This window comes from Apus apus, chromosome 2 (assembly GCF_020740795.1).
Source record: "Apus apus isolate bApuApu2 chromosome 2, bApuApu2.pri.cur, whole genome shotgun sequence".
Lineage (NCBI taxonomy): Eukaryota > Metazoa > Chordata > Aves > Apodiformes > Apodidae > Apus > Apus apus.
In genome coordinates, this window is record NC_067283.1 from 85,036,089 (window position 1) to 85,061,439 (window position 25,351).

General features: G+C 36.5%; 1 protein-coding gene across 3 annotated transcripts in view; it reads right to left on the reverse strand.

The window, feature by feature from the left end:
* The window catches only part of DDC (dopa decarboxylase), a 75,530-nt gene that overhangs the window by 16,046 nt on the left and 34,133 nt on the right, over window positions 1-25,351 (reverse strand). For all 3 annotated transcript variants that reach the window (XM_051610012.1, XM_051610010.1, XM_051610011.1), the window contains exons 6-12: window positions 24,249-24,392; window positions 14,538-14,604; window positions 12,388-12,482; window positions 10,524-10,591; window positions 5,402-5,478; window positions 1,686-1,705; window positions 855-953 (exon numbers count right to left, since the gene is read on the reverse strand). In XM_051610012.1, coding sequence (XP_051465972.1) covers window positions 855-953; window positions 1,686-1,705; window positions 5,402-5,478; window positions 10,524-10,591; window positions 12,388-12,482; window positions 14,538-14,604; window positions 24,249-24,392 — 570 coding nt within the window. The remainder of the gene's footprint in view (window positions 1-854; window positions 954-1,685; window positions 1,706-5,401; window positions 5,479-10,523; window positions 10,592-12,387; window positions 12,483-14,537; window positions 14,605-24,248; window positions 24,393-25,351) is intronic.

Here is a 25,351-nt window from a genome sequence, read left to right on the forward strand (position 1 = left end):
GATTGCCACTGTAGTAAAAATTTATCTTGGTAAGCCTCATTAAGGATAAAAATCCAATTCAGGGATCTGTATAGTCAGTTGAAAAATGCAGTGTGATAAAAACGAGAAGCAAGGAGCATACCCTCCATCCCAGAATCTTTTCAAATCAAAAGAGACTTCCTCATGCAGTAATTTTACAACTGTGGAAAAAGCCTTTCTTAGGAATTAATCTGTTTAGTAAGAGAAAGGAATGTTTCTGCAGAGAGTTTGGTATACTAGACCAGACTCTTAGCTAATGGATGTTTTTATAAATATTTAGAGCCAAGTCATGGATCACCCCTCACTAGAAGTTTCCCTAAACTTCATAAAGATGAAAGGTATGTTTGAACTTGACTTTACTGCTACAGAGGAAGTATATTTATAGTTTAAACTGGTGCCGGGTGTGTTCTTTAGGGATTAAAAAAAAATTCTTTATAATTTAAGAGTAAACTTAAATAGTACTTATTCATGACAATGTTAACAAAATGTAAATTGTACACATCCTTTTTTAAAAATAAGATGGATTTTAAATGGGAAACAAAGAAACTGCAGAGGTAGACATGCCCAATAAGTTACTGTATCATAATTGCCGACCAATGACCTTAATCGTAATCTAAAGATGCAATCAATGCATGCATTTCAATAAAACAAAGACGTTATGAATAAACATATTTTCCAAAAAAAACCCACTGGAGTGCTCTGGCTGAATTTCAGAGTTGAACCCAACTGTCTGTGCTTTCTGTTGTGTACAGAAGTTGTGGAGTGTAGATAAGTAGCAATCTCACCTTCCCTTGCTGCCCCACCACAGGCTACCCAAGAAAGCAATTTCAGGTCACCTTACGGATGTGCTCCTGCAGTCCCTTGACCCCATACATCCTCAGCACAAACCAGAGCTTCAGAGAGCGGAACCTTCTTCCCAGGGGGATTTGCCAGTGCTGCAAGCCAAGGGGAAGGAAGGGCACCCATGTTAGAAGTCACAGTTGCAGTGATACTGCAGAAACTGTACATTCTGCAATGATTTTTAAGAGTACCACATTGCCACAACCTACAGGCCATTGCTAGAGGTGGGTCAAATGATAACAGAAATGTTTATTTCTGTTTAATGCCCTGGTGTGACTGTTTAATGCTTCACATTTTCAAATGAAAATTAGAAAAAGAGATTGGTGTCAGAATGGAAGGACGACAAGGAAAATCCAATTTTCTTTGCACATCCTGAAGCCTCCTCGAAGGCTTTGGAAAAATAAGTATCTTAGAAGCTCATGTACACTGGTTTGCTTACAGTTGTGGGGCTAGCATCTACATGACAGCCCCATTTTCCATTTCAAATTAACAGTATTTCTATTGGTTAAAGGTTAAAACACAAGTGCATTTAAAAAATTAATTATTCACTATGTTAAGGGGGAAAAATCTTTAGGATATTTCTTTCTACTGCCGAAACTTTGAGATATCACACACACAAGATGATTTCTGCTTTTCAACAATTTCTTTGGAAAACAAATAGAGTTTAAAGTTTCAGCTTGAGGAATGTTCAGTATTTATCAAACTGCATCCTTCCTGGAAAGACATAAGGTTTTGAGGTTTATGGTAGTAATAGAAAAAAAAAAAGTCCTGGAAATATAAGTGTATACAAATAATAATATTAATTATTTTGTTGATGCTGTACTTACCCGATAATCTGTTATAAGGCCTGGAAGGTAAAAAAATAAAATAAAAAATTATCACATTACTTCATCACCACAACCAAACCCTAAAATCATTCTAATGCTATTAAAAAAGCTGTCTTTTTGCTATCCTCTATGTTTGCTGCAAACTTTAGCATCATCAGTGTCAACAGGACAACTAAAGACCCAGTAGCATACTTGGCAGCATGCTAAATGAAGGTGCTTCTAGTAAGCTTCTTTCTTTACCTAGTCAGAATATACTACTAACAAATTAAACAGTTTTCAGAAGAAAAACCACAATTTTCCTTTCTGTTATACTTCAGATGACATGGAGATGATGGACTGAATACTGTAATTAGTTTCCTCTTGTAAGGAAAAGAAGTAGTAGATAAAATGACAAATATTAATGTTGTTTGAAACAGCTTGCAGAATCCCCAAACTCATTTAATCATTCGTTCTATGCTTCTGATTATATTTTATACTAATTTGTATATTTGTTGCTAATTCTTCAGCATGTCTAATAAGTTACTTGGAAATTTGATTCAGAATTGATCTCTTCCTGTGTGGAGAATAGTGTTCTGTGGTTTTTTGTGGCTTTTCATTTGATGTAGTGAAAGTCCCTTACAAACACAGATTGACCAAGCCAGAAAGCAGACCAGGGAGGGAAGTAGAGAGCATTATTAAGTTGGTTTTTATATGGGCACAGAGTAAAGATACATTCATTTTTTTCCTTTAATCAGGTAATTAGACTGATTTCACAGTAAAGGAAACTGTAACATAAAGCTGGATTACTTGCAGTAAACCAGCATCAGAAATTAAACTGAGCAAAAATCTAAAGCACTTTTTTCAGGAAATGTTCACGCATCTGCTTTGCTTTCTTATTCTGCTTTATTTTTCTGAAGTGGAGCATAAGCTTCATAGGAAAGTATATACTTAAATACCAAATGAAAGTGCTGCCTAAATGCTCCCGGAATTATGAACCACAAAGTACTATATAGAACTGCAGCTTCTGTGTTTGACAAAAATGTCATTTATGTAATTCTCAGCCTTCATATTTCTCTTGCCAATGTCCTCTCATCTATGCAGTCAAAACATAAGAAAAAAAACAGTCCTTCCTCCCTGCAACATATAGCCATTTGGTTCTTTAACCATTACTAGGTTATTTTCCAGATGAAAAAAAAAAACAACACTCAGTAACCTACAATGATTAACCTGTTCCTGGACTTCAGAAAACTAACATGCTTGTCTCGGCTCAGTAATGAGGTAATTTGATAACATTCATATTATTCTGCATTCTAGCACCTTTTTTTTTTTTTTTTTTTTGATAGCTGCAAGGCTGGTAGCAAAGAGAGTAAAGCAACTGGTGATAGATAAATAATCCTACACTCCTGGCTGTGTCTAATGATCCACAACAAAGCCTTTCACAAGCTGTGAAGCAGAATGCAATCAATGATTAGGCCTTGATTACAAGCGTTAAGTCTTACATCTGTATTTAACCAGGAGGAACTGCATTGTGGGAGCCTATGTGGCATTCACAATGGAGTGTACAGCTGCATTCTTTCTAACACTGTCATTAGGATTTGACCTACATCTTGGGTTGCCAGGCAAGCTAGTATAATCTTCCTGGTTTGATGATGCAAATCGCATAAAATTGTAATTAATGACAAAATAAAGACTTTCCCCTTGGGGGCACACATAATTGCCATATGGTTATGAAAAGTAATTGCTCACAGACAGATATATTTTTCTGCTCATTTAAATTCTTGAGTGAGAGATGAGTGACATCAAAAATGCTACTTTGTTTGCCTTGTAAACCGTGAGGAAATTCTCAAACCTGAGACATAAGGTTATCAGAAAATAAGACCCGCCATTAAATAAGTCCTATTTCCAGGAGTGCTGACATCCCATAAATCATACAGGGATCAATAGGAACAATAACAACCTAACACCTTGGCAAATTTTACTAATTTTATTGAAGGCATAAGTGTGGATTGGTTTTAACAGTTTAACTAGAGGTATCTGCATTTGAAAAGCATTGTCCAGCTCTTTGGAAAATTTGTATCAAATAGTAATAGAGCACAGAAAAAAACTTAGCACCAATAGACTGCTAGTAACCAACTGACCTATCTGGAATCACCATGTCCAGGTCACATAACATATTATCACAGCTTCTGAAGGTGAGGGGAAAGGTGAAAAACTTATCCAACTGGGGAGATGAAGTTTTCAGGTCAACTAGGTAGCCTCACTGAAAGTACCTAGTTTTAAAAAGAGTTTGATTTTTTTCTGATGTTGCTTCACTTGGGGAAAACCTACGGCTCTTGTATCAGCACTGTCAGCTGGCACAAGGATATATTTTCACTTTAGTTAAGGTTGTATTATTTCTCCTCAAGATAAGTATTGCTCATGTATATTAAGTAAAAGCTTGTAGTAAGTGTAAGCGTGGTGTAAGTACAAGCTTGATGTAAGTATATTTGTCATAACTTGTATTTTTCTTTACAAAAAGGCAAAAAAAGTAATCTTTTTTACCAACCCTAGCCTTTGGAGGGTGAACCCCAGCTCCAGAGTTACTGCATTTTGCTGTTTATTACACTTTCAATATTTGCATTGCTTAGAAATGTAGAAAAGTGATAACATGCAAAATTTCTGCCAGTTCAGGATTAAGACAAAGGAATTAATTTTTCTTAGGGCTTTTTAGTGAATGGTGGATTCTGGATGGTATTTAAATGTCCATGAGTTCATAGCCACAATAGAGAAAAGTACTCAGGATACACTTCTGAACACAGATCAGTACCAGCAACTCCAGAAAATTATGAGATAGGGTAAATGGTAAGAACATCCACCTGTGATTCAACCTCTTGAGAAAGTTATGAGGGAACTTGCACCACATATTGACACTGCACTGCTGTGACCTTCTTCACAATTAATCTGTTATTAACTGAATGTGTAAAAACAGGCTTCAGGATGGTAAATACCACTCTGCAGTTGCTAGGTATGTGCAAGGAGCAGCACTTACCCATTAAGGAGCTTTGTACAGGGCCTATGATTTGTAAGTTCTTCGTGAGCATTTTGTGAAGGGCTTTTGTGAGCATTTTGTTAGAGACAGACAGATAGCCTGCACTTACCTCCTTCTCTCCACAAGATAATGTCCCAAATAGCTATCATTCAAAACAGAGCACAGATATCAAACTCAGGTCACCTTTTCTTTGTCATTTCAGGGAATGTTTGTTCTTGACAGGGATATTTCAAAATTTGAATCAGAGCTTGCATGCATAACTAAGAAAAAATGTTACAGACTTCAGAAACCCTAAAAAACATATCAGATCTTGAAACTATTCTGGAGAAATATATGTTGGGGAAGGCAGGTTAAGGGACTTTATACACAGCACCCAATATGTTTATCTGACTACCAAAAGATCATTGAGAATTTCCTCAATGCTCCTACAAAAACTCAGTTGCAAATATGGAGCCTGGGGAAATCCCAATACAAAACTATTAAGATAATGCTTTATAAAATGGCTTTTCATCAATTGCTTTTTATTCTCATGAAAATCTCACTAGATCTGTGTTTGTACACACTCCTTGGGGTACTTTGAAAATGTAAATAGGCTCCTAGACCACTTAAGTGGTTTTAAGAATTTCAGTTTTCATCTTAAATCCTTTTTTCCCAGTAAGTATCAGTATGCAAACATAATAATAATATTCTCATTTAATTATAAAATTACCAGACTCCTGATGGTGATGCTGCAGGTAAAGAGGTTCTAATTTAAAGGCACCTGTTAAATCTGACCTTTTTTTCACCCTGTATTAAAAAATAAAAAAATAAAAAAGAAATTGAGAAACTTAAGAATGAAAATGTAAGAGATTACATTTCCACAAGAAGTGAAGGCAAATTGAGTATGTTTAAACTGGCGTATTTCCTGAGCACAGCCTGTGCCATTTTCAATGCTTTTTCACAGCCATATCAGTACTGTAATTACAAGTAGTAAAGTGCAAGGCTCAGCAGAAACGGGCAGCATGACTGCACGACTGCATATTTAAAAACAGACAAGAAACAGACAGAGAGGATCTTTTTATGGTGATAGACACTCACACCAGAATGTGAGACTAGCTAAAGCAATGCTAATGTTTGCAGTCAACAGAAGTTGCTTTGAAATTACTGCAGTACAAAGTTGTGTGGGAAGAGCTGTGGCTTCCTAGACACCCTACACAGCCGTGCTGAGGCTCTGGGGATGCTGGCCATGGGCTCTCCATGCTGCAGTGGTGGTGGCAGCAGTGAGTGGTAGGGACAAGCCACCTGGTCCAGACTCAGGCTTCCCTCTTGTACCTTGAGCTGGATCCAATATACGATGACCGACAGACACACTGCAGCACAATGTAGAACTGAGAAGTGCACCTTCCTAGTGCCAGTGGTGGTATAATGGAACTGAGGTTCCAAAGCCCGTGTGTCTCTTTGAGAGAGAGTAAGCTACATCTTGCCAATGGGTAACAAAAAAGATCTTCCTGGTTTATGCATCACTCTCTGTGTAAGATTGACTCATCTCTACAAATTATGGAGTGTATAGAGGCAGAAAAAGAAAAAAAAAAACAGAAATCAAAAAGAGAGGACTGCTACCTAATTTTATTAAGCCTATAGGTATTTCACAAAGTAAGCAATAATTATGACAACATGGGAACACTCTAAATGGCAGAAGTCCAAATCTCTTATGATCTTCTGTGCATCCATTTTGTTATGGTTTTGGGGTTTTCTTAACATTTAATGTAAAATTCTAACTAAAAATCTGATTTGCAATATTTTGCTGTGTATATATAAATGCACAGGCCAGTGCATACTCCCAGTCTCATTCATGTCTAGACTACACTCTTAAAACATCTTATTCAAACAAACAAAAAGCCCTTCTCTCACTTTTCTGTTCAGGAAGCTACCGAGGTTAACAAGGTATTTGCCTTCAGGTATGGAAAATGCAGAGCTGGACATAAGTAAGCTCATGCACATGAAAAATAGTAAAATACATTTAAAAACTCTCAAGCAAAACAATTAATAATCTATTTGTGTGTTGAAGATACCCTGTGGACAGAAGGAAGAAACTATTATCTGAAAGCGGGTTTAATCCAGGTAGATATTGTGAACAAACCTGAAGTTGTTCTACTGCGGTTTATTTGATACATTTGATTATTTTGATGTATTGATGTTTCAGTAGCTCATTTCACACACAACAAACCCTAGTTACGAGCAATATTTTTAGTTGCTTTATTAGAGCTGCATTCCTGCTCCTGTAATAAGCTGCACTAAACAATGGGACACGTAACTACTCTGGAGGAACATCTGGTCACTTAGAAGCTACAAAAATGCTGTCACCTTGCACTGCCTTAGTGATGTTACTGCTTTTTTAAAAAACTGTGTCTGTTCAGTCCAAGGACTTCACAGGTCCTAATCTGGCAACCATGAAAAACTACCTAAAAGTATTACTAAAATGCAACCAAAGCCTGGGCATTAATGTATATGAACCAGTTGAGTTGCACCTTTCTAGACCATGACTGGATTTTACCCTGTGTATTTAAACTTCTTTGCAGCAAGTGCTTGTGTGGTCTGGTAATGGACAGAAATGATGTTCTTAACTTTCTTTGCAAATAGCCCCGACTGACAGAAGGATCATGAATATGTATTTCAAAAATGTCATTGACAAACTGTAATTTTTTTAAGGCTTGATGCTCTACTAAAAGACTTACTAAGATATAGCTCGAGTGGCACAGGTTTACATATTTAGTACTCCATAATAACACAAAACACACTACAAAAGTCCTGGTGAATAAAGTAGTGAAAATCTGTGAAAAGTTACTTGCTTGGATTGCACAACTGCAGCTTTTAACAGCCTCAGTCTATTCTGTCCATTTTAAATTATAGATACAATAACCAAAAAGGTGACTTAACATTATAAACCAACAGGAAAATTTCACTTCCATCTGCAGATAGGCTTTTACTGTAAGCACCTTTCTTCCAAATACTAAAACAATCTTCCCAACCTAAAGTTAACACTTAAATCCTGAAAAGAGTAGTAAAAAAAGCAAAAATGCCAAGCCTGCAAGATTATTATTTTCACTGTCTCTGAAATAGGACACTTCTTCCTATTTAATAATACTCAGAGTACCAATTAAACAAGTCAGGCAAAACTTACTGGTAGTTTCAAGGCAAAGACTCTAAAGGACCCTAACATTTTAACAGGGAAAACAAACCCTTCTTGAATATTACATTCTTTTACAGGAAATTGACTGCTCTTTTCTGCACATCAACAAGTCTAAGAATATCTTACAAAAGGTTTATCATGAAATTGCCTCCAAATCCCAAATTACATCAGTGCTACATATTGCACTGGGTAGTTAAATAATCACATTACAGATCTAATGGCTAGATTATCTTAATCAACTTGCAGGGAAAAGAATGGGAGTGGCGTGGAGCACCTATGCTATGAAGACAGGCTGAGAGAGTTGTAATTGGTCAGCCTGGAGAAGAGAAGGCTCCAGGGAGACATTATAGAGGCCTTCCAGTACCTGACAAGGGGTTACAGGAAAGGTGGGGAGAGACTTTTTGTAGTGATAGGACAAGGGGTAATGGCTCTAAACTGGAAGAGGGTAGATTTAGGCCAGACATTAGTAAGAAATTCTTCACTTTGTGGGTGGTGAGAGACTGAAACAGGTTGCTCAGGGGAGCTGTGGCTGCTGCCTCCCTGGAAGTGGCCAGATTGGATGGGGCTTGGAGCAACCCAGTCTAGAGTAGCAACCTGGTCCAAACCACCATGGCAGACGGGTTGGAACCAAATGGTCTTTATGGTCCCTTCCAAGACAAACCCTTCTGTGATTCTATGAAAGTGCTGAGGATACTGGGTGATTTAAAAGCCTGTCTATCAATGGAATTCAGCTTGTAGATTCTGAAACAGTGTTTACTGTTTCTTGAACTCTTTCAATACTATAACAATATCATGCTTAATAATTCCCATTGATCCTAAGGGGACTGTCTCCTTCAGTTACTTTTCCTCATGAGGTTCCTTCATCCTTTTGTTGTAACATTTCACCCTTTCAGGCAGTGTTACAGTTGATAAGAAGTTGAATTTTGGGCAAGAGCCTTAGAAGTAGTTGCTCAATGGATCTGGCTTCAAGACAAAGAGTTTAAATTTAAATGTATACTTCATTCTTTATTAAGTGAATAATAAGTATATATAGATGCCTTGCTGAAACAAAGCCTGAATGGCTGTAGTTGTGAAGTTTTCATTTTAACTAAGGAGACATGTTGCAAAGATTCTCAATATTCCTTGCAATGGAATCTTCGTATGTATGACAACATGAAGCTTACCTAACAAAACGCAAGAACTAAAATGAAGAAAAATACTTTTCTAAGGCTAAATAAAGTCTAAGCTTTGCTAAGAAGGTGGCTCTCTTTCATGGGAGATGGAAAGACAAACTAACAGGCAGTATAACTGTATATACCTTGTTTTCCTGGAAAGCCAGGGATAGTACCTTTAACATAGTTCCACAGGGTTTTCAGCAAAAGCAGTATTAATGAGAAATTAAACTGGTAGGGACTAAACTGTGGCCTTCAGTTGTCCTACAAATATTAAAGAGAATGATGGTGTATTTTCTCATTTCCAAGTGGCTACTTTGTTAATAGTGTCTTTGAGTGATGGAAAAAAGATGGGAGAAACTAGCATAGGAGTTACATCATCTTCCTGTTTCCAGATATGAGAGAGACAGTTATGAGGTACTTATATACTGGAGTGTTGGGTTAATCACTGCCACTATTAAAGAACCAGGATCAAAATATAAGCCATTTAGTTTAAGTAAAGGAAAAAAAAACAACACAATTGCTTGTATTAGCTGAATAATATAAATATTTGTGGAAAAGTTAACTTTGCTGAGGATGTTCACTGAGCCAAAGGATAACTAAAAGCAACTGAGTGATCACAGTCTCACATTTATTCTCCTTTTAAATAAGTGGACCTTTTTCCAGATGATGTTTGATGATGTTTTAGAGTAGTCTTTTTAACATTCAGTTTTTCCTTCTTTTTTTGATTTTTGCAAATTGTGTTCCATTGTGACTGAAATGAATGTTTTCATTTATTTTGATAAATAGTCTGAACAGTTGTTTTGCTAATAAGTATAATTAGTCATGATGCTGGTAGATGCTTGGTTCTGATAAATTCCAGTTTGGGACACAATAAGATCATCTATTATGGAATTTTATTATTACTGCTATTATTACTGCTATCATACTTTGCTTTGTTTCAAAGCATGTCTACTACTGATTTCTATTTGGAAACTTTTTATATAAAAAAGTTGTCTTTGGTGTCATCTGGGGAAACTGAAAATCAGTAGAAAATTGCACAAACAGTCCTTCTTAAAAACAATTGCTTCTCAGCCAAATCCCAAGCATTTTTAGAAGGTTTTTGATAGAATCAAGGCTCAAACAAAATGAAGTTTTATGGAAAAGAAGAAAAAGCTCTGGTTAGCATCGTGTTCATTTCACTAACATCCTTAAATGAAGTTGTTTTATTTATGTTTTAAACAGTCACAAAATGGAGAAAGCATGAATCTGCAGATTTTTCAGGATTTCTTTCTCTGGAACATAATGTAGAGCTCTTCCTATTTCTAAATTTTACTTTTTTAAAACTTAAATTAATGGAAATTAAAATAAGTGGAAGAGTGAATGCTGTAAATATTTTAAAATCATTATAGCTATCGAGAACATCTCATTTCAATAGAGAAATATAAATAAATGTCTACTGCTAGAAAGGCAAACTAATTTAACATCTGATTTTTGTCTCTTGTAATGATTTCTTTTACTGTAATACTTACCACATAGCAGAGCAGTCAAAATTCACTAGGAGCCATTTGTGAGGATTAAAGTTAAATGAATCTGCAAACTGAGAATGGATAAATAAAAAACAAAATTATGAAAGAGAAAAGGATCCATGTGCTAAAGATACAACATTGTCAAATCGTTTGAGTACACATCAACCATGAATGAAGTATTGACATGGAGTTTTATAGATAATGTTCATGCTGATGTCACCTTAATAACTATTGTAGTTAAATCTTCATTTACCTTGGGGATGGAATTCAGGTTAGGTGTGCAGCTAGCCTACTGGTATTATCAATATTTTGACAATTTGTTAACAATTATACTGTTTAGATACATATGTTATGGAAAAGTTTATCTCTCAGTGTAAACTAAGAAAAAAAAATAATAATTTGCATACTTAGGAACATCCACTGTGGCTCATACCCCAATTTCCAGTAACAATTCACTAAGCTTTCTATTTCCAAGAATGTTCAACATACACACCCAAGATTCATACATAGAGACAAATGATGTATTTCGTTCAGAATCTGCATATCACATCCATTCATTCAACTACAGCTGATCCGAAAATGACTTCTTCCTTTTTTTTTTTCCCCCCTTTTTTTACTGCCAGGGCATTTTCTTTTAGTAGAAGTCATTTTTTCATCTAAGTCAAAAGAAAAACAAAGCATTCACAAAACATGTTTATGTAAACATGTAAGAGGCCTGTTTTACATGACATATGTTTAAGCATGGCATCAGAAGAAACCAGGTAGGGAGAGAGACTCCATGTGGGAAAGGTTTGTCTGTGCTCTGTGGGTTAACAAAGACAGAAGCCATCAGCCTTAAAAAATTGAGATGGAAGCCTAGAAGCACCAGGTTCTGACTACTCCACATAGCACTTTTCTGTTCTCATTTGCTTCTCATAACCTTCCCTGTCACTTGTAAACAATTAACAATTGCTGTCATAATAGGACATTATCTGCCTGTCTGTCTATCTATCTATACATCTAGCTAGCTAGATGTACCACGTAAGGTATGAAACCTATTCACGGTTGCTAAATATTTACTCTTACAATAACTGCTGGCCCAGACAAGGTACGCTGTTTCATTTCCTTCAGGAACCAATAACAATAATTTAAAAAATATTCCCCCACAGGAAATTACAACAAGCTTCATTTGCTGATAAAAAGGAGACAGAAAGAAATGCTTTATTTGTTAGGGGGGTTTCCCTCCTCTTCTTCATTAGTCACTACCTATCAGCGATGTGTTTAAACTTCTGGCTTTACCAAACAGTAATATTTTCTCCACTGACATGGAAGACAAGGACTTATCTGGCTGTCTGAGGGGAGCAGCAGGAAATTGAAGTATTCTTATCTAAGCAACTCAATGCCAAGTAGCTTAGTGAGGGGAGGGGGAAAGGAACAGGACTGTTGTTGGAGGAACATTTCATTTCAGCTTCTTGGTTATTAAAACCTGTCTGTTTGAGATAGAGCTACTGGCTCGCTCCTATATGACTTTCAGGATGTAAGCAAAAACTCAGACATAATGAGCTCATTTATTTGTTACTTTTCTTTTTCTTTCTTTCTTTTTTTTTGTAATGTAGAATTGGGGTGTTATAAATGTGCCTTTTCAGATATCTGGGAAATTTTTCCTTTTCTCTGTTTTGTAAGACACTTTATTGATTCTCTACTAGTGGCTGTTCCAAATGAACATAAGTAATGCAATAGAATATACAGGGACTCGTAGTGCAAACTGAAGTGCAGCATACTCAAGAGATTCTAGAAGAGCCATTAGTGTTGTATGCATAAGAAACACACAAATTCTATGGAACGGCAAGGCTTTAGCAGGCTGCGAGAGAAGAAACATTTCATTCACCTCCACTCCATTTAAAAGATGCCTGAATTCAGGGCAGATGAATGCACTCCCAGCATAGGCTGCATCAACATGTATCCAGATATTTTCCTTATTACCTAAAACAATAAATAAATAATTGAAACAGAAATAAATTAAAAGCAGATTTAAAAGCCCTATTAATTTGCATGAAATCAAGTGCCTGAGAGATTTTTCTTTGATGCTATTATTTTCCCAATTTGAAATTAAATTAACAGATTAAATGTTTCTACCATCTGGGTTTCTGTAAATACATAAAGAAGTATACATAACATATTCTTCTTTCTTCCCTCTTCTACTGTAACAGAGCCCTTACATGTCTAGGTTTATCTTATTTACATTAAGCAACATAAACTATTAAATTATTTTAAAGAACCATTCTAAAATGCACTTAAAAAGATGTACCTAGAGATGTAGTTTAGCAAGAGGAGCTAGAGCTTCAGCTGTGCTCCAAATTTTTAACTCATGAATCAAAAACACGTTTCTAAGCAGTATTGTTTACATATTGATATATGTGCTTGCACATGTTTTCAAACTATGTGCAGCAAACTCTTTGTTTCAAGAATCAAGGCACTTACGCAAGAGCAAACATAAAAAAGTTAAGAAAGTGCTAATTTTGTTCAGTCACGGAATCGTTTCTGGAGAAATATTTTAGCATATGAGCCTCATGTACTCTCTGTAGCTTGGTATTCACATTGTTTCAGATGACCTATATTAATACACATGGTAACACTTCTGGTCTGTGAGCTGATGACTGAGCCCACAAAACGTCTTTATTCTAATCATCAAATAATTCTGATGGGAATTTCCACATACTGAGGTATACCCATTCAGACCTGTAATTGGGAACCAAGTTCATGCTGGAATTTGCATTCTTGTGAACTACATTTTCTTTTTCCATAAATTTCTGGGAAAAGCTAGTAAAATATCACTCATAGCATCCATGACTTAGTTGTATTAGAAAACATGTTCAAAGTTCAACAGATTATTTTTAAATATACTTGGTTTGAGACACTGTCTGTATTTCACAGGACAACTGCTCATGTATGTTAAGAAGAAATTAACCTGCACACAGAAAAGCTAGCATGAGACTTATAACTTGGGTATTGAGTAATCCTGCTGCTGATCTCTGGTGCACAAGCAGAAGATCATGAGAGCAACTGGTGAAACACACGTGATTAATTTCTGTATTTAAAAGCATCAGTGTCCTATATAATTAGGTCAGGTCTATAGGAATAACCTGAACAGCAAAATAACCTCTAGCTTCTAAGAAGACTACTAGAAACCTCTTCAGAAAAGAAGACTGGGAAAAACTGAGTCTTTGGAGCTTGTGCTGAAGGGCAGGAAAACTCACAGAACAAGTCACCACCACACAAACCCAAAGGTTTTCGGCCCCACCTGAATAAATTAACAGAACATCAAATCTAGTGGTGTTTCTAGGAGGCTGCTTCCAATTGCTTATAGCTATAAATTTCCTGTTCTAAATGAACACTTCAACAGATGTAGGACACTTCTGTTGCATTTTCATCAGCCAGCAAATGCATGCTTTTGAGCAAGCCTTGTGTAGATCAAAGCTTGACACAACAGGACATAACACTGAAATACTTAGGGAGAGTCCATGACTTGGACACTGTATTAAACACCCTGGTACTTCTCTTGTTTTCTTACAAAGTGGAAGGAAATCAGGGAAGGCAGAGGGAGGATGAAGGAGAATACATGTGGATTTTTGGTGCATATTTCCATGCTTTTTATAATTGTTAGGCACAGAAAGAAACAAAACACTTAAGAGTTCAGCATTTCCCTGCTCTTCACCACTGCTCTAGATGCATTTGTAGGTAGAAGGGCTTGAAGGAAAATGTTACCAACTGAAGCACTTACAGTATTTTTTAACTGACAATGTTCCAAAATATGCTCCCTAAAACAAACCCTTGAGGCAAAGGCCTCTCTACACTTTAACAGTTTGAGAATGCAAGATTTCTGCTTGAGTTAATATTAGAAAGAAAACTGTATCTGAAGGTCTCATCTGTAAGTAGCCTTATTGAATTTGGATAATGACACTGCATAATGACCTGGAAATTACTCACTGTGGCTTAAACTGGTATCTGCAATTTTAGAAAGCAGCAGCAAAAACTTACAAATAGGACCCAGTTCTAAGAGTTTGTCAAAGGAGCAGCAAGATGTGGTTCCAAGTGTTGCACAGAACTGCAGAGCCAAAAGGACAAAGGTAAAAAAAAGTGTTACAGCAAAGAAAATTATCAAATTTATAAAAAACTGTCTGCAAAGGCAACAATAAACAGAGAAAATAGATTTTATAGGGCAAAATAAATTTATTTCAGTCAATACCTGACCTTCAGTAGAACTTTCAAGAATCTAATCTTTTTTTTCAAAGGTCCCATAATCATCCATTGAGAAACATGCACAAAACCAAGTGCTAATAAAAAATTGACTGAAAAGTAATGTAATATAGTCACAGTATTATATTAATGCTATATTTCATATATTTTCTGTGTTCCACATGCTTATCATGTGGCCCAATACTAACTTCACTTAAGCAATTATCATCAAAATGATTTGCAGTTTACAGCAAATGAGCACACTCAGAATTTGAGCAACTTCAAGGTACTGGAATTCCTGTTGACAGCACAGATCATAAAATGTTATTGCCTGAATTAAAGAGCCACAGCTCTTTAGCAGAGACTTGTAACTGATTTGCACTCAATGGATCTGCAGCCTGGGACCTGTTCACTAATAGCTTATGGTCACTATTAGGTTCACAGGATTTTTTCCCAAAGAAAATTTTTCTCCCAAATTCACCCTAAAATAATGGAACCATTATTTCTTCACTCTGCTAATGTCTCATTTAATGTATCCTGCTGCATGACCAGTGGACTAAAAGTAGAGGCAACATAAATGCTGAAGCTTCACAGTAGAAAGAGGATATACTGAGGTTAAAATGAGCTATGGAATATGCAGGTAGAATTTTAACCCAAAAAACGCAAGTTCCAAGTGCGTATAAATTGATGTTACCTTATTTTGCATTGCTACACTTATGTTTTAAACACCTTGTCTCATTTTTGTAAACACTAATAAAGGCTGGGTCTGGTTTTTGCCCTGTACTGAATTTTTATACAATAAAAGACACTTTACAATTTAAATAGGCAAATAAAGTATGCTGGTTTTTAGTTAGACTATTGAAATAAAAGAATTCAGATAATTTATCCAATGTCACACAAATTATACTATAGCCAGGAGATTATAAATATGTCAAATCCAGATTTTTTGGGATTTTTACTTTGTACTTCTGATTGCTTTTTCGGACAAGTACACTGTTATACTATCTCTTGCTTTCACTGTTTTTCACCATATATCTGCAACTAGCCACTTTTTCGTGTGTGTGTTTGTGAGTGTGCACAAGTCTCTCAGTGAATTCCTGTCAAGACCTGCAAGAAGACAAAGGAACACCTAGATAATACTTGTCCATCCACTAGATCTTTCAAGGAACAAACATACAGTCATATCAAAACATAGATACAATTATGCATTAAAATTCTACAACTACTTTAAAGGAGGTTGTAGCAAGGTGGAGATTGGTCACTTCTCCCGAGTAACAAGCTATAGGACAAGAGGAAATGGGCTCAGGTTGTACCAGTGGAGATTTTGATCAGGTACTAGGAAGAAACTTCTTCACTGAAAGGGACACTGGAACAGGCTGCTCACGGTGGTGGTTGAATCACCATTCCTGAAGGTGTTTAAGAGACATATAGATGTGGTGTTTAGGGACATTATTTAAGCATTGGATTTGGTAGAGTTAGGTTATGGTTAGACTTAATGATCTTAAAGGTCTCTGCCAACCAGAATGATTCTCTTATTCTGTGATTAAAACTCCATACAGCCCATTTTTGTCTCACAGCTCCATAATGTGGAGGACTTCGTAACAATGCAGGGCCTTTGAGGTCACTGCTTGCCCTTGTAGCAGGAGTGATCCCATCAGGAAGCACTTCCTGTGGTTCCTTCTCTGCTTTGGACTTCTCTGACTCATCCAACATGCCAAGTAATATCTTATTTTTCTTAAGTCTCTGCTTAGTTTGTCCAGTACAGTACATTTGTCATACTAGAGAATGTCCTCACTGAAGAACATGCCTTAGTTGTGGAGCTGCTGCAGGATGGAAATATGTTGCCAGTGCCCAGCTGAGAGGTGCAGATGGTGGCCTGAGTGTGTAGGACAGAGTAGTCTTCTGGCCTCTTCTTTTGCAACCATCATGGTACAAGTAAGCACTTCTGTAGGAAAGTATTTTGGTCACGTTTACATTACCTGATGTTCACCCTTTCTAGCACAACAAGCTTCCTACTTCTGAGAAAAATAATTTAGTGTAATTATGCCACTAGCAAATTGTTTGTGAAAATCCTATCATCTGTTTTAGCCTAATAACACATTTCACTTGCCAAGGGTATGCTCTTTTTTGTTCTTCTATCTTGGACATTCTCCTGCTGTCTCTCCTGCATTTAGTGATGTACAATCATAGAATCATAGAATCATAGAACTATTCAGGTTGGAAAAAACCCTTGGGATCACTGAGTCCAACCATCATCTCTACTCTACAAAGTTCTCCCCTAAACCATATCCACCAACACCACATCCAAATGACCCTTAAACACATCCAAAGGTGGTGACTCCACCACCTCCCTGGGCAGCCTATTCCAGTGTCTGACCACTCTCTCTGTGAAGAATTTTTTCCTAATGTCCAGTCTAAACCTCCCCTGTTGCAGCTTGAAGCCATTCCCTCTTGTTCTGTCACTAATTACCTGCGAGAAGAGACCAGCACCAACCTCTCTGCAATGTCATTTCAGGTAGTTGTAAAGACTGATGAGGTCTCCCCTCAGCCTCCTCTTTCTCAAACTAAGCATTCCCAGCTCCTTCAAGTGTTCTTCATAAGATTTATTCTCTAGGCCCTTCACCAGCTTCGTTGCCCTCCTCTGTCCTCGCTCCAGCACCTCGATATCTCTCTTGAATTGAGGTGCCCAAAACTGGACACAATACTCCAGGTGTGGTCTCACCAGTGCTGAGCACAGGGGGACAATCACCTCTCTCCTTCTGCTGGTCACTCTATTTCTAATACAAGCCAGGATGCCATTGGCTTTCTTGGCCACCTGGGCACACGCTGGCTCATATTCAGCCGCTTGTCAATTAGAACCCCCAGGTCCTTTTCTGCCAGACACTTTCCAGCCACACTTCCCCAAGCCTGTAGCATTGCCTGGGGTTGTTGTGGCCCAAGTGCAGGACCTGGCACTTGGCCTTGTTGAAGCCCAGTCCATTAACATCAGCCCAATGATCCAATCTATCCAAGTCTCTCTGTAGAGCCTCCCTATCCTCATGCAGATCAACACTCCCACCTAGCTTGGTGTCATCTGCAAACTTACTGATAATACACTCTGTGTCCTTATTGAGATCATCAAGAAAGATATCTCATTAATTCTCGGAATTCCCATTATTCAAATGTTATGTAATGCCACATTTTTCAGGAGGATCTTTTTTCCTTCTTTTTTAAAAGGTGACACACATCAGCACTAAGTATTTCTGCTCTAATTAGGCAGACTGCTTGTTACCTCCCAATATTTTACCCTTTTATTTGTTCCCTTGAATACTCCTCCTCATTCATAAGTTGTCACCCACTTTCAAGCTAGAGGTTTTATTGACTTTTTTAATTCTACCAGCTATTGGATATTGCAGACTGTTACAAATCATTTACAGCCACATCTTGAAGCAGGTCCTATACCCATCTCAGGACTAAGAGTTCGTTTTCCCTCTGGGTTCCCTAACTAGTTCTCCTTATAACTTCTCATGAAGTTTTAAGATATGCATTTATTTTGGCTTTTTACATTACCCATCAAGCTTTTTTTTTTCTTCTTTTCATTCTATAAAATAAAGTGGCAACAGCACGTTAGAAAGGCCTGGTCTGATTATGAGACAAAGAGTTGGATAAATGTGATGGGATTTTTATTTAAAAGTTCCAGCTTTTTAGATAATTCAGGCAAAGTGAGAGATGGTTGATTTACTACTTATTAACCTGTATTTTTTAATATTTCCAGGAAATTCCACACTAACATAAACATCCAGTAAAAAGGGCAGGTGGATATGTATTCAAAAAGCCAGAAATGTAAAATCATACATCCCAAGAATATTGAACTTTTTTGATATTCTATTGATATAGAGGTAAAACCTCTCATTTAAGTACACTTTTGAACATTTCTGTATCTATATTATACCATATACATCAGAGAGATTTTAAATTGCGGTAGGGAGCTGAATTTGTCCATTTAATTGAAAGTATTCAGATAGTACTCGATTATATAAATTCATGTACACTCTTAGAGGAAGTAATATCCTGCTTTTGTAGGGCAGACCTGAATAAATATAGTCATGTAAAACTCTGCAAACATTTTATCTCTGACAGCACACATGTTCCCCCAACTTAATTATTACAGCATTATTAATAACTATGATCATGGTTCATTGGACCAATAAAAAATATTAGCCATGGGAATAGTTATTATTAAAAGAAGAAAGGGACAATTCAGTATTTTTTCCATTTCAACCTATTAAGAACCTGAGTTTAAAACAAATGGAATTCTGAAAATTAAAAGCATATTGAATATGTGGTCAAAATTTTGCTGCTAACACATTTTTACCTCAAAATAATCTAATCTTTATCTGTACTAGGCCTTCCCATATTCCTGAGTCCCATGAGAAGAACAGAATACTTACAGTGCCTTGAGGTATGCTTGTGACTTTTCTGGAAGTTTAATAATCCTTTGAGGAAGGTTTCTTTAAAAAGATTCCACGATGTTTTTTTTAAAAAGGAAAAAGTTTGTTCCCTTTTTTTACTAAGAGGCCATGCATGTTTGAAGTGAAAATATGTTTATTGTGTTACTGTCTGCCTAAGATGTTCCCACAATTAAGAGAAACCTGCATTTCAACTTTGGCTGAACTTCAAATTGTGTCAAAAGTAGCAGAAGATGTCATGATGAAAATTCTATTTTTTGTATATATATAAGGAATAAAGGTTAACCCATTAGATTAGAAAATACCCAAATAAAGAGTGCACTACGGACCTAGGTCTGCTTTTATACTGCTTTTATATTTTACACTAATACGGTGTGGACTTTCTGACAAGATTAGAGTGTTATCTTGGCTAGTCCAGCAATTAAAATAATGGAGAGTTCACAACAGAAAGTTACACACTATTGTTATTAATGTTGCAGTGCAGTTAGAGTATTCTCCTTCTAATCAGCATAAAGAGTATGTTGCTTTAATGAAAGATTAGATGAGTTCGAACATATGCTTAGTTGTTTAAATAATGTCTTATTCTGTAAAGTATACCTCAGCTTCTAATATAATTTTGTTGTCTTCTCTGCAGGTGTCCATGCCTCAAAGCTACCTGTTTTAATTCCCAGAAACCACTTAAAGTGACAGCATCTGCTCTTGTCAGGACTTTCATTAGCCCGCTTCAGTCCTACACAATGAATCTAACTCAATTTGTAACCTGTGTAACATCGGCAAAATCAGATTTGTGCAAAGGGCGGGGGAAAGACTGTATCGCAAGCAGGTCTGATGGCTCAGTATAGCCTGCAGGCCTCAGCCTTTTCGGGTTGTTCACTTCAAATCTGACTCAGCCCTGGTCACGAATACAAAGCAGCTAAAATGCTTGCATCAGTTATCTCATGTATCACTTTCCTGAAATCAAGGGCTATGTCAGGAAACACGGATGAAACTTTATGATGCCTGAGAGCAGTAATTCTCAACCTTTTCAACCAGAAGATCTCCTACAGCCTTTGAAAAAGATGTGGATGTATTTTGTAGTATCACTGCAGAGCTTTTCATTTGCAATTAACTAAAATGAGGCAGAACTTTCAATGTCATCTTATTATTTTTTTCTCCTAGTCAGTTGTTTGCCAGCTTGCACTCACAAGAATGTCTGTGGCTTGAAGAAAACTGCAACAGTTTTACTAAACCACCATTAAGTATTTTACAGAACAGCCATCATTCACAAACTGTGGGCTAAGAAACATTGCCCTAGACATCTGTAAATATCTCAAAAGTGCTTCTGCCTAATGGGAATCTCTGGTCAGGATCTAAGTGTTAGCTTCTACTGAAAAAAATGGCTCCTCTGTCAGTCTAACTCTGATTTATTGTTTCCCACATGAGTCCAGATACAAACAGTCTGTCTTTACACTCAGCAGATCATCCTTCAGAAGAGTAGTTTCAGCTAGACTCAGAGAAAGACTGGGCCTTTGCTCAGCAGCAAGGCAATCATGTTATAGGAGCTTTATACTGGATGAGGTTGTTGAATTATATTGTACTATATATATATGCCAGCTACAATATATCAGTGTTGATTTATGAAAGCATAAAGCTCACAGCCCGCTTACATTCAAGTGAACCAGGCTTGAATGCAGTGGACGCTACATCTGAATTACATAGAATCACAGAATGGTTTAGGTTGGAAGGGACCTTAAAGATCATCTAGTTCCAACCCCCCTGCATGGGCAGGGACACCTCCCACTAGATCAGGTTGCTCCAAATCCCATCCAACCTGCCTTTGAACACTTCCAGGGATAGGACATCAGCAGCTTCCCTGGGCAACCTGTTCCAGTGTCTCACCACCCTCACACTAAATCATTTCTTCCTAATGTCTAACCTAAATCTCCCCTCTTCCAGCTTAAAACCATTAATCCCTTGTCCTCTTGCCTTGTAAAAAGCACACACACACCCCCCTGGCTTTCCTGTAGGTCCCCTTCAGGTACTAGAAGGCTGCTATAAGGCTCTCTCAGCCTGTCTTCATGAATTTAACCAAAATTTTTAAAAAATTTAGCAGTGTTTAACTTAGTGGTCTCCACATTTGAGCATCCTGGTCAACATTCATCCAACTTAGAAGCCTGTCTCAAGCTGGGAGCATAAAGCCCAACTGAGAAAGTTATTTACACATGTGCTTAACCACCAGCAAGTGTTTACAATTGATGAAATGGATATTACTTCAGCACAAGCTTTAAAGCTCCCCCTTAACTGGTGGCCAGATGAACGGGTACGTATCGGCAATGCTTGGAAATTGCTCCTCACTAAATTGTGACTTTAGTGTCTCACACCTGACACAGTTAAGTGCTTTGTTTGCACAGTCTGCTTGCTTTACTACACGAAAATATCTCCATTTCAAATTCTGCAAAAATGTTTTGAAAGAGACAATTTAACACAAGTCTGGACTTATAAAATGAAACAAAAGTAGAGGTCTGGGTAAGGCTACTTGGCAATAGTCTTCACTGAACAAAATTATATGCACATTACTAGAGCTACAAGATACTGATGGTGGATAAGGATTCAAACAATCATTTTAAACTCAATACCCCTCCCAAAATAAGGCTGACTGCCAAATCCTATGTATGTGAAAAGCAAACCTGTAATTACCAGATTGCTGTGATGAGAGAACCTGTTTCTCATCAAGCAAACACATCCCTGATTCTCCACTCACCTCATTAGGCAAAGCATTTCTGTTAAGTTCAGTGTAACAAGAAGTCCTCCTTTATTCATCAACTGTAAGAGGAGAATCATACCTACAAGGCATTGTAATTTGCTCATATTTTCTTTTTAATCCCCTAGAAAGCTGCTTTTTTGCTTTTTTTTCTGATAAGGGAGACTGCATCTGCTTGGATGCAACCAAGACCTCTTCATTAAAAATGATATCTTTCTTGTCTCTTCAGGCAGTTTCTTCCACTAAACTTTTTGCTTTGATGTTGAATCACTCCCTTAGTGAAGGATCAGTGAATACAGGCAGACAAGGAATAAAGTAGTGTAAGGTATTCCTTGGCAATGTGCAGAGATTTAACACACCTTTTGAGTTAAGAGGCCAACCATAAAGATAACGAGATCTAGTTTAATCTAAGATGACATTTTTTATATATACAAATAAATAGAAGACCTAGCAGAGGCCATGTGAACTCAGACTGGACCTCTACTGTCTTTGAAAGCCTGTTTTGCACAGCTAAGCAAACAGAGGAAGAAAAACAAGAGTTAAATAATCTTCTGTACAGGTGTAACTGAATGCATGAAACAGTTTTTAATTTCTCCTTGCTACACACAGAAAAACTAATAAGGGATTACTACTTACGAGGAGCAAGTTGACATTTTTTTGCTAAAGGACAAAAGATGAAGAAAAACCACTTTTTTTTTTTGTAATTAGTGCACAGAGACGTGATATAGTGCTGTACTTGTAATTTAAAATTAACGGTAAGATAAACTAGTAGAATTTTGTACAAGATATTATGAGCTGGTTACCATATAACAGTGAAATAAACCAAGCCTTATGGCACGTCTTCACTTCAATGGGTACAAACCACAAAAGAATGTTCATTTAGACCACCTTGCAGATGCTTTGTTTCTCAGTCATAGTCTTTTTATATGCTAAAGCAATTGACCATCCCAAAGACTCACTAGTTCCAGGCAGGCTAGAAAACAGCAGCGTTCTGCACGCATGAAAAACACTTTTCACCCCTGTCATCCTGCTACTACATAAAAAGAGACATTAAAGGCTAATAACAAAAAGAGTAAAAAGATCACATTTCCAAAAGAGCCTGGTGAAATTTAAGCATCTTTGTCCTCTTTGGCACTTATCCATGACTACATGCAAGCTTAATCTGCTAAGTCTTCTAAAAACAGTTATTAGACATTTAAGTCACATTAGCCCTTTTCAAAATGATACCACATGAAAGAAAAGACAAGACATGACTTTTATGAAAAAAATTGTGACATATTTTTGACTCTATGAAAAAAAAAAATAATTCTAAAGCTCTTGGTTTCTAAAGCACTTTTTTCATCCAATTTTTTTTTAGTGGAAGCCAGTAGAAACATACTATTCATAGCATATCATACCCCTTTGTAGATCTGTGCAGATCATAGCCTATATAAAGTTTTGTAGAAGCATAATTGTTGGAAACGAGCAAAAGATTTTTTTGATTATGTACAAAAACACCATAAAGGTTGCTTACTGAGTGAAAAAAATAAATTGTAAGTAACTTGAAATAATAATTTGGTGTTCTAAACTGACAAGAGGAGTAGATCCAATGAAAAAGTAAATATTCTTTTCAACCAAGTACTTATCATGGTAGAACCAACAATCTAACATGTTCTATGTCAAATATTGGGGTATTATGAGTTCTAGCTACTGAGATATACACATTTGCTTTTGCTGGAAGCGGGAATATCTCAATAGGACAGTGGACAGATAGCAAGAAATTATGACACCTTAAAACTTAAAACACAGATTCCCTGTAGCTCACCTGATAAAGATAAGCCATATATTCACGAGTACCTGTTTGACAATGCCTGATCTTGCTGATAATTAGGGTATGCAAAGGAGGCTGATTTCTTTGCTAAAGGTATTTCTTGAAAATACTTAAATTTGAGATACCATAATTTATTTTATTGCCTTTAAGCTTGTTTTATGTGTAAGTTAGAACTTGAAAACTAAAAGTATGCCTTTGTAAAAATGAAGGTTCAGAATTAAAGTGTTACTAGATTATAATATTGCAGGACTACATGCAACTGCAAAATTAATTTATTCAACTAATATAACTTTAAGTCCTTTTAAAACCATTTTTGCTGAGAAGTGCAACCAGCTGCTCAAATGTGTTGCTTATACTGCATAGAAAGGTGTGTGAAAAATAGTTACAGAACCTGTCCCAGTATCCTACCGAGGCTGTCTATCGGTCTCTTTGTTAGGGATGAAATAATCTACTTACATCAAAAATAGCTTTTCAGAAGCAGTAAATCCACTGATTACTTAAAATCCAGTACTCACAAAGAATGGGATAAGACCAGAAGCTTTGTCTTCATCCAAAACTTTCTTCAGGGCTGAACCACAAACCCGAAATGTATCATCTGAAGAAATATTTTTTATCTTCACACCGCCAATTAACGCAGCCCTTTCCACTGATGAATGAGCCTACAAGGAAATGGGCAGGTTTTAAGACAGATACTTTTACTGAAATGTAAAAAGTTTGTTTGAATTTGAAAACAAAAAATAATTTATTTCAAGTAAAGTAATGTTTGAGATCCCTGAACTGTTGCTGGTACATCACAGCTATGTACCGCTCCCTCTTTCACAGGGATAGGCAGACAGACACACGTACATACATGTACATACATACATACAGACACCCACACCCACAAATACACTGAAGTATTCTTGAAACCAGAAAAGAGTTCAATTAATCTGAGAGCTTTAATTAACATGTTCACCATTAGGTAGGATTGATGAAGAGCTTCAGGATTTGGCTCCAAATCAACCAGAAGACATGCAGATAATCAGCTTGTCTGATAATCATTCAGTTGCTAACTAGCATATTTTTATGGTGTACAGCTTTGCTGAACCCTAAAAAAACATACATCATGGTATGGTATATATAGATATTTTTTTTTCTTACATTAACATTTTTTTTAAGATTACGTACTGAATAAATTGTGGTCCAATCATTCATTCATTTTGGTGGGCCATTAAGGATTGTTCCCTATATGTTATTGTGTTCATAACATATTTTATCTTAATTCCCCTTAAGTAATATTTTTTAGAATATAAAGTGCAATCTCAGTAAATAAAACCAAAGATATCACTAGGAAATTCTCTTAAAATTGCAAAATACTATATTATAACAAGTCTGTTAACAGTAAAAGGTATGTTTAGCCACAAAATACTCTTCTTTAGTGGCTAAAACAAGGAAAAAAAAAAAAAGGCTATTTTACCTTCCATCTTCTACAATTTTATTAGTTGCCACTAATTTAAAAGAGAAAAATTCCTCAGCTTTTCATATCATGAGTATTCTCATTCATGATTTCTGTACTACCCTTGTTGGTGCTTGTTAGTGCACATGAGCAGTTACTAATTCTGTTCTAATTTAGCATATA